Here is a 10,494-nt window from a genome sequence, read left to right on the forward strand (position 1 = left end):
CATATGAGTTTTAATCAAAGAAAAGTATCTATGCATTAATTACAAAAAGACAGGTATATTTTAGATCATTATTTTAGAAGAGTTTTTTTCTACAGGGAGAATGTTATATTTATGCTAATCGATGCCAGCTAAATTCTTGTATCAGTTCAATATATAAACCACTAGCAATATTTCAGACAGAAATATTATTTTAAAATAATTATAAGCACTCTAACCTATCAATTCTATAAATAGCCCAATTCTGTACTACTCTGTTTAAGAGATAATCCCACTCAAGTCTGGCTGAAACTCAATTTTTTCATTGCATTCTCTTTAAAAGCTGGTACATCTCATCCCAAGATTGGAATAAGAATGTAACAGTCATAAGTAATCATTCAGCACATAAGAAAAAATGCAAGTAGAAAAATAGGGACCAGATTTGGTGGGAAGGCAATAGTGTTCCGTGTGCCTTTGGCGTTTAGTCATGCCTGCCACATGACTACAGATACGTCTTTGGACAGTGCTGGCTCTTCGGCTTGGAAACAGAGATGAGCACCGCCCCTAGAGTCAGGAACGCCTAGCACATATGTGTGAGGGGAACCTTTACCTTTATATATCTTGCAATGATTTCAATGGGTTTTTCCACATGAACACAGGCTTTAGCTTTAACATAGAAAAACTTGTTGAATCAGAAACACTTCAGCAATCTAGCTTCCTATTTCTTACAGCAAACAATCAGTAGCCAGCAAAAATGCTCATTGGTATGAAAGAGAGAGAACAGTTCTCTATGCTTCCCAAAACTGGTATTTGGAGACAGATAACTCTTATTTGTTATCTAGAGATAAAATACAGACATGATAACTAAAACTGATTTTTTAGTTCTTTTCATGTCCATCACAAACTCTGGGATTTGATAACTCACTGGATGATTTTTATTACATACTGTTGGGAGGCAGCAAAAAGAAAACTTGGACTTTTCACCCACTGTAAAGCTTTAGAAGCTCTAAATTGGGAAAGGAGGCTAGCAAGTCTAATTCCAAACAGTGATACTATGAAGTTAAATTCTCAGCTTTTATTTTAAATGTCTGAAGAATATTTATTTCAATGTAGAGTTGCCCAGGTTATTAGTAATTTTCATTTGAGAGCAAGTACAATTCAGAGAAGTTTGTTTAAATAGAGCAATTATTTAATAACTATGTTCAGATTAAAAAAAAGGACAGGACAATTATAAATAATAGTATTTGTTCTTTTCATGGCTGAAAAAAAATCTCACCAAAAAAAAGCGAATACTATCCAATATACACAACATAAATAACATATCAAAATTTAAATTACATTTTATATATATCATCAATAACTATAGTATCAATTAGTTCTTATAAAATGAATGCAGATAGCTATATCTGACACATTTCCCTCAGCCACAAAACTTTTATTTACTTGAGCTGTTACTGTTTGCAGTCCAGAAAGTTTGTTCATTCACTTTGCTTCTGTGCAGCTAATATGACATCACACGGGGATTCGTGTAATTAGTTACATTTAATGACCTGAAATGTAAATACAACGAAGTGTCACATTACTTAGTTGATATACATATTCTATTTGCTCAGGTAAAAAGTTCCTTCTCAAGAGTGCCAGAAATCTACTAGTCTGCATTTTATGAATTTTCGGTAATATTCTAATTCAGGTTTTGAATTTTTTTCTTTAAATAAATATAATACAGCATTTTTTCTAACTCAGATCCTCTGATGTTCAGATTAAAAACAACTTGCCTCTGGCCATTGACTAAAACATTTTTCTGTTTTTCAGTCAGTTACCCAGTATAGCAATATTTTATGAGGTAGGTTTATGTTTATTTTTTCCCAGAACATAAATTTCCTCTTCCCTACTCTATCTCTCAAAGCTCATATCATATTGAATTAGTATCCCACTTCTTTGGTATCTAACAAAAAGGTACAAAGCAAGAAAGAAGATAGGCGTGTGTGTGTGTGTGTGTGTGCGCGCGCTTGTGTTTTATAAAACAACCAGTGAGTTAATTGACAGAACTCATTCATTTGTCTGAATAAAAATATGTTAGGCACTCTTCATGTTACATCCAGTTCATTAAAGTTTCCTTTGGCTTATCAGGTTCTATGATAAGCTATTTGTAAGTGGGGTGTGTTCAACTCCTGTTTTCCTAGATGTTTGCATAGAGAAACCACAAACAAGCACATTTCTTGAACTTCAAGCCTTGGAGATATTTAAAGCAGCTTTAAAAAGACTGATATTAAGTGCAGATCTGGTCTGTAACACAGCTAACACATCAGAATGAAAACGTTATGGCTTTCTGTACGAAATTTGAAAAAAGTAAGGATAAAGGCAATGGATGAAATAGTAAATAGATTTGATTTAACAAGGATTGATTGTAAGAATAGAAAGAAACCGAATGGCATAGCTAGTTTATTGGTATAGATTAATCTCTTTCCTATCCTTTTTTTTTTGTTATACTTTTCTTTGGCTTACTATTGCTTCTCTCTTTTCCAGCTGCAGCAGAACCCAAAGATTGGTGAGTACATATGTAAATAAGTGAGGAGGGCTTTTTATATGATGTTGAGTTACAGTGCATTTCATCTAATAGGTGAGGCATGGTATAGATTCTTAATGATTTTATTAGAATTAGCTAACTCAGGATCCTACATTTAAATAAACAGCTTTAATTATTTCATTATTCATCAGTATCAGGATTCAACTATATAAAATAGAACAAGAACTCTTCAAAACTTCTGGAGAAATTCAACACATTTCTCTCTCCACTGAGTAAATAGCAAGAGAATCTTCACAGAACATTTTATAGAAATTAAGGGAATAGTTTACCAGGTTGTAGAATATCTACTGCAGAGGTTTTCCTAGAAATTAAATACTGCAATTTTGCAATACTTACTTTTCAATGTTTAAGGCCATAATACTTCTTACTGGTCTGCTCTTAGGTCCAGGATTAGGGTGAAATACGTTTCCTTGTTTATTAGTTGTTGAAGCCCTAGGCATTCTAACCCCATATGGGTCTGCAGAATGAGTTGGAAATGGATCAAATGTGCCTGCTTTCATGCCTCCTGGCTAAAAGGACAAGAAGAAATGTTAAATACTGCAGACTTTAAAAATAATAGTTCATCCATACAAAACACTAATATGAAGTTAGCAGAACTATGGGCTGAGTACAAAGTAATCTGAAAGCCTACTTCTAGTATAGCACCTAATTTCTTTTCACAGAGAATCACAAAATGATAGACTTACAAGAGTCAAGAATATAAACAGATCTGTCCTGAATAATATTTGGTCGTGACACCACTACGAAAAGCAGGACTATAGACCAGTGTGGGGGGGAAATTCCTGAAAGAGGTGACTGTAAACCACTGCTGTATTGTTGCCAAAATAGTGTGAACACACACAAAGTAAAAAAAAAGCAAACTTAACTTAAAGGAATCTTTCATTTTAATGTAGCATTTGAATTACAATATTAGCTAAATACTAGATGACCTTAGTTAACACAGTAATATTTTACTTTTCCTCTAAGATATATTTATGCAATTTTCAGAACAACATTGTGAGGGAAGTCTACAGTATTGCTGAACAGGACGTCAGCCTTTGTACATAGGATGGCCAAACCAAGTTATAAGTTTGGTCTACCTGATCTAAATTCATGACTACATACTTTGCTTTAGCCACACCCAGATGTAAAATTAAGGAAGGAATCCTGATTCATACAACACATTAAGCATGAGAGTGATTATATGATTTTGGGTTATCTTAGATGAACATCTATGGAAATTCTCTCTCTCTTTTTTGCTGATTTTGTTTCTAGATCTGCACCTTGTAAAAGAAGGGGTTCCAGGATGGGTCACTTCTTGGATGTCTATTTGGATTAAATCTGAAAAGGCTATGATGATTCCATAACTATAATGAGCACATAGATGTGCTGTTTTCCAAAATGAATTGGGCTTTATTTTTTCCTGATAAATATAGCCCTTTAAATGGCAATAAATATTACACATAACTTGTTTTCTTGGCTAAATGAAAATATCTGCAGTAAAAATTTTGGGAGAAGTTTAACTATTAACAAGCACACCTTTTTAGCTGGAGAACTTGGCTTAAAAGGATGTGGAATGGGTATTTTTTCAGGTTGCCTTTTTGGTGGAGGAAACGGCCCTTCATCATGGTAAGGATTTGTATCGAAATATTCTCGGGGATAAAGATTTAACTTGAATGGTCCACCTTTCATCAGATGGCGATGTTCTTCAGATATTTTCTGGGCAAATTAGAAATGGAAAATGTTATATTGGGCTCTTCAACTCTTTAATCAAAACTACAGGTAAGATTAAGGCTGCAATTCTATGTTCACATATTTCTGGATAAGCTCTACATAGCTGTAATTATTCCTGAGCAAATTTACATGGGATTGCATTTCTGAAGTTATAGCAAATTAGTATTAATGAGCATTAGAAGTATCAAGCCAAATACATAGAAGGCAGGACCTTGGACATCATAACATCAAAGCAAATATGTACAAGAAGGAAATTCACCAAAGTAATAAAAAAGCAGCATTGTTTTCCCTTTCACTGCCACTTAAAAAGGCTTTTTAAAACAGGTTTCACATTCAGGATAAATCCATATATGGCTCTAATACAGTCCATACCTCTTCTGGCACAATCACTATAATTTTTTTACTGATGAAGTTAATCTTAACAGGGAAAGCTGCAAAAGCGCACTATCCAACCATTAAATGTATTGATGGCATCAAAAATAACTATCAAGGTTGAGAAAATAATGAATTAATGGAACACGTACTGAAATAATATTCAAAATGTATTCTTATTTCTTTATCAAATAAAGGTTAATGATGTATAATTTTATAGCATAGTACCAAATAAAGTCCAATTAGAAGGAATAAGATAAGATATCAACCTAGATAAAATAAAACAGAAATCCAATTGAATTTTACCTTAAAATTTATTCTTCCTATGTCAAACAATTCAACTGAATGTGTATATGGTTTACCTATGGTGAGATTTGGATACCTAGATACAGAAATAAAACAGTGATAGCAGCAACATTCAACTATCTCTTCCCTTTAAAAAAGATATATTTGATATTATAATTTTAGAATGTTTTACCCATAGCCAGTTCCTTTCTTCCCTGGACTGGTATAGAGATTTTTCCCTGGTTGTACATATGCAATCTTATCTTTCAACTGAGCACTGAAGAAGGGACATGGGCCACTAATTGTTCCATAGTAGGTTCCTATGCCACACCTGAGACACAAAGAATTCAAAGATTAGCGTTCTCTATGCTCTATTAAATATTAAATATGCAAATAAGATAACACAACATAATAAATATAATATGTTTGCTTCAGATAAACAAGTTACAATCCTAGTGTACCTGTTCTACTAAGAGTGACTGACATATCTTTAAAAAATACATTAAAGGGGTAATGATATTTATATTTAATATAATTTAATTAAGGCCAAATGAAGTAGGTGGATGTACTTTTGATATATATTCATACACACACACACACACACACAATGGATTCTGCTTTAAAGTAAATAGATTAAATTGTGTAGACAATCCTTAGGCCATTCTCAGTCCTTAGATTCATTTTTGTAGCTTCTGGAACACCAAAAACTCTACAGCGTTTAAAAAAAACAGGGAAAATAAGTGCACTAAGTCTTCATTAGTTTTAATATTCTTCTTTTGGCCAAAATCATCCTTCAGACTTCCAAAATAATAAAAAAAATGATGGAGAAATAAGCTCTGCTCTCTTTGATTATGTCACCATGCTACTGTCACACTTTATGTCATATTTGGTTACCTCTATTTAGAAAAACCAACAGATGATTCCCTAACCAGAAAAAAATTGCCTATCTCTGCTTAGGTCAGCATTCCAATGTAATTCTGCATTTCTCTACCTGAATTCATTCATAATACTAAGTCAGCGGCAGGCAAGTAACATCTAGTTCTCCCTGATCCTTTTCTGAGGGCTTTCAGGCCCTCTCAGATTGTACAGCCAAAATATGGTAGACACATCACAATCATTATTTGCAAAAAATATACAAAGTACTTGTAGAAATGAGCTATCAATTATTCTATAGTTTGACAATACACATCCCTGCAATCCTTGGAAGCCATTATTTAAAAAGCATGACCATCATTTGTGTTGTAAATGTTGTACCTTTGATGAAGGTATTTTTTTTCTTTTTCTTTTTCTTTTCTTTTATGTACATTGAGAGCATATGCACCAAAACAAATTCCTTGTGTGTCCAATCACACTTGGCCAATAAATTCTATTCTATTCTATACGCAAACCACAGTGACCAGGTTCATATATCACACTAAAGGAAAATGAAACACTATAAGGCACAGAGTATGAATCCAACTTATTGTTGGCTGTTTAGCGTGCTGTACTTTGCAGATTGATTTTCTTTTCTTGCTCATACTATTTTAGAGCAAGTACTTTGTCTAATATATTGTAGGTAATCCTTTCTCTCCTGCTGATTCTTTGTTATGCCAAAATAGTTAGTCTTTCCCAATACTTTCATAGGCCATCATTTCCCTGTCACCGTGGCCCATTGTGGACTATGGGAGCTTAACCAAGTTTAGCACAGTTAGAAAGAAAAACATATTCATAAGTTTTCCTTACATTTGTACTCCCCTCACTCTTACCATTCATGTTCAGAATGTTTCCTAGAAATGATTTCTGGGGTGTTTATGAAAATTGACAGAAATTAAAATAAACCATCTCAGAGAAAGAAAGGTATTTGTGGCACTAGAGGAAATCTAGGGGAAAAGAAGGTTAGAATAATTAGAGTCATGGAAGCAAAAACTTTATGGAAAGTCCAGTGATAAATATGTGTTTATCAGGAAATGAAATCTCCTGCCAGCTTTTGTGGCAACTTGGAGATCAAAGGAATCCTTAAAATACATTTTAACTGAAAATGTCAATATATTGTAAGTAGATAAATGCCATATAACTTTTATATTACAGTAGTGGCTTTTTTAGAACTTACGGAAATTTATCTCCATTACTGGGAAGAAAGGGTCTGGTTCCCAGGTTTTTCTTTGCCTCAGCCAATCGGTATCTTCTCCTTAACTGAACGGGATTTGAATAACTTTCACCTTCAAAAATTCTTGAAAACTGAGGATCAAAATATCCTGCTTGGGTGGCTCCTTTCTCTTTAATACCTCCTGGTAGCATCTGTTTATTCTTGCTTGCAGCTTCATTAAAAGGGCCTTTAAAATAAGGGAACAATTTCAGCATCGATTCAGTCATTTATTTAGATTCTGCCATGGGGAAAATAGCTTAGAAACTGTATGGAAATGTCAATAATATCATCAGAAATTGCCTATGACTCAAGAAAGGTTGTATTTTGCTTTACATTTTGCACATATGCTGATTTGAATCTAAATTTGAAAACATTAATTGTTTTCAATACTTGTTCTAAGAAGCAGTTTTCAATACAAATCATTATATGACCAATAAAAAGATTACAGCATACTCAAGTTTGAACAAAAAAGTGCTTGTTCAAACCTGGCCTTTTTCTTTAAAGATTTAATTTATTCCCCCAGAAATAGATGTTACAGATCGGAAAATCTAGTGCTACCATGGAACGAAGGAGAGAATGCTCCTTTTCCATGAATTGAGAATCTCACTGCCTAAAGTATGGCTAATCAATTTACATAGAACATTCAAAAGAAACAACCAAGCAAAAACAAAACATACCTATGGTTTGTCCCCTCAGGACAGCATAAAATCTTAAATAATGCATATCAAGGAATGTGTTATTCTATCTAAAACTCTCAATCAAAACCTCTTTAATATCTATTCTTAAAGAAATTATGCAAAAAAGGCAAGAAAAAAAATCATCCCTATAATAAACTACCCAAAACTCATTCCCCTAAATCTGTAGAAGGAATCTAAACAAATGGGAACAATGTGTAAAATTAAAGCAATTAAGGATAAATAATAAAGATAGCAAAGAATAAGAACCATTTAGGACTAATATACCAGTTTTCTAGGGAGATACAGTAAAAACAAAAAATTATAGTGATATCCTGAATAAATCAAATGAAATAAATCATCTACGTGTCAACTAGGACATCTGTAATCATATTAGACATAAAGATTGTGCCAGTGTAGCTGCCTTGTATATTGTGAACACAAAACAATCTACCTGGGTGACAGAGGGCCAGTCACTCTCTTTTAGCCCAACCCACAGGATTGTTCTTGTGGGGAAAATACGAAGGAAGAAATCCTTTATCTCTGTGTTTTATCTCTGTGTTCATCAAACATGCTGAATTTGTCAAATGCAGCAAGGAAGACCTTTCTTGCAATAAAGAGAGGTCAATCCATGCTCCTGTATTGCTTAACTGAATAGAAAACTGTACTTACGGTTAAATGGCGAGACATATTTATCTCCAATAGTAATATATTCCATTTCGCTAAAGAGGCCAATCCTGTCCATGTCTGTTTTTCCCATTTCAGAAGGCATGTTTACTTCTGTATGATAACTTTTACTCTAGAAAATGTTTAAAGCCTTATGCTCCCTAGAAGGAATAAACACATTAAAATGCTTCAGTCTTTGAAGTACTAACTTCCATGATTTTAGTCCAGTGTTCCTAAAGAACTGGTTTAAGTAAGAAAGCCAAACTCAATATCCAATATGAAAATATATATATTAAATACAGAGTCTTGGGTATTTTATTTTTCTACCTTATTGTCTTATTCAAATTCCAAGTACAAAATACGTTAGCAGAAGGGACATGTATCTGCAAAAGGACAAGCTCTATGTATCTCTACTGCTTCTCAGCATTTTTGCTTTGACCAAGTGTTGGTAGTATCCCTGTCTAGTTAAATGGTATATTTATTTTACAACTCATTGTATGCTTCTCTAAAAAAGTGCTTTTCCAAACAAGTTCAGAGCACAATGCAGAATTCTGGATATATTTTTTTACAATCACACTGTAAGAGCTTTCTGATGATAAATTCAGATTTTTCAGAACACCATCACTCTGCTAAACAGATAATTCCCTCAACACTGTCAAACTATTTATTAAGTCTGCATTACTATTAATCTTCTCACCGTTCCCAACACCCATCTCCTTCCACTTATGACTGTATGACTGTAACTTTGTTGCTTGTATCCTTAAGATTTATATTGATATTGTTTCCTGATTGGTTATTTGTACCCTATGTCTATCATTAAGTGTTGTATCTTATGATTCATGATGAAGGTATCTTTTCTTTTATGTACACTGAGAGCATATGCACCAAGACAAATTCCTTGGCCAAATCACACTTGGCCAATAAAAACTTCTATTCTATTCTATTCTATTCTATTCTATTCTATTCTATTCTATTCTATTCTATTCTAAATTCATTGGAATATATTTATTCAATATTCTCATCAAAATGATATGTAAGTAATCCCAGAGTATCTTTAAAATTTGGAATTTTAAATCTAACCTTACCAAATAGACTGGAGAGCTTCTATAGCAGGGGTCTCCAACCTTGGCAACTTTAAGACTTGTGGACTTCAACTCCCAGAATACCTCAGCCAGCAAAGCTATTAATATTAATAGTAATAGTAATAGTAATGCAGACTTAATAAATAGTTTGACAGCAAAGCTGGCTGAGGAATTCTGGGAGTTGAAGTCCACAAGTCTTAAAGTTGCCAAGGTTAGAGACCCCTGTTCTATAGAACCCTACCGGTTACCATAATCTACAGCTGTGACTGGTCTTGAAAACCTAAGCATTTCCTATGGCCCAAATCAAATCCCTTTCACCAGACTGCTTCCAGTCATGTATCAAGCAAACCTCAAAACAACAACAACAAATCTCCATATGTTAAATTATTAGTTGCTTGCAACTAGCAAGGGCGCCTGGAATTCACTTGGATCCCACACCGTTCAAGTTGTGCAGGGCTGTGCGTGCCTCACCTTTTCTTTTTGCAAACCAGGTCGCTGTACCTTCCCCCCAACCAAACCGTTACAATTTCACGAAATGAATACACTGATCCAACTTTGGAATCCCTCCGTCAGTCGTATCAAATGTACAGGATGAGCACGGAGATGACGCCTGGAAGCCAGGGCTCGCGCGGGACACGGAGAGTCAATGGGGCATTTCGGACTGGCTGCTCTTTCCTTTAATCTTTTGGCTCCCAGTCACCCATAGGCCGACTCAGACTGGCTGAAGATGGGGCGGTCTGCAGCCAGAACTTGAGGGCGCCACCTTGCAAAAGGCTCCTCTATCGCTCCCCTCCGAGTCGGCGATAAATAAGGCAGCCGCTCGCTTTCCCCCCTCCTTTTCACGCAAGAGAGGCGAGGTTGGGTCAACAGCGAAGACCTCTTTCGCCTCTCTCTCCCCAGCACTCCATGATTGTAGCGCTTAGTTTCTCCCGCCCTTGAAAACTCTTTGTTGCTACACAGTTGCCATGGTTTCGAGGGGCGCCTCACTCCGCCCCCTCCGATGAGGTCATCACG

General features: G+C 34.8%; 1 protein-coding gene across 1 annotated transcript; it reads right to left on the reverse strand.

The window, feature by feature from the left end:
• Positions 1–50: 50 nt before the first annotated feature.
• Positions 51–10,437, reverse strand: CFAP96 (cilia and flagella associated protein 96). The gene is made up of 8 exons (XM_058193160.1): positions 9,952–10,437; positions 8,405–8,559; positions 7,023–7,245; positions 5,127–5,264; positions 4,955–5,030; positions 4,082–4,261; positions 2,900–3,072; positions 51–1,526 (listed from the first exon to the last, which is right to left on the reverse strand). Exons 2-8 carry the CDS (start codon positions 8,502–8,504, stop codon positions 1,478–1,480), a joined length of 939 nt encoding a protein of 312 aa, XP_058049143.1. The 5' UTR covers positions 8,505–8,559; positions 9,952–10,437; the 3' UTR covers positions 51–1,477.
• Between the last annotated feature and the right edge of the window lie 57 nt (positions 10,438–10,494).

Source organism: Ahaetulla prasina, chromosome 8 (genome assembly GCF_028640845.1).
Source record: "Ahaetulla prasina isolate Xishuangbanna chromosome 8, ASM2864084v1, whole genome shotgun sequence".
Lineage (NCBI taxonomy): Eukaryota > Metazoa > Chordata > Lepidosauria > Squamata > Colubridae > Ahaetulla > Ahaetulla prasina.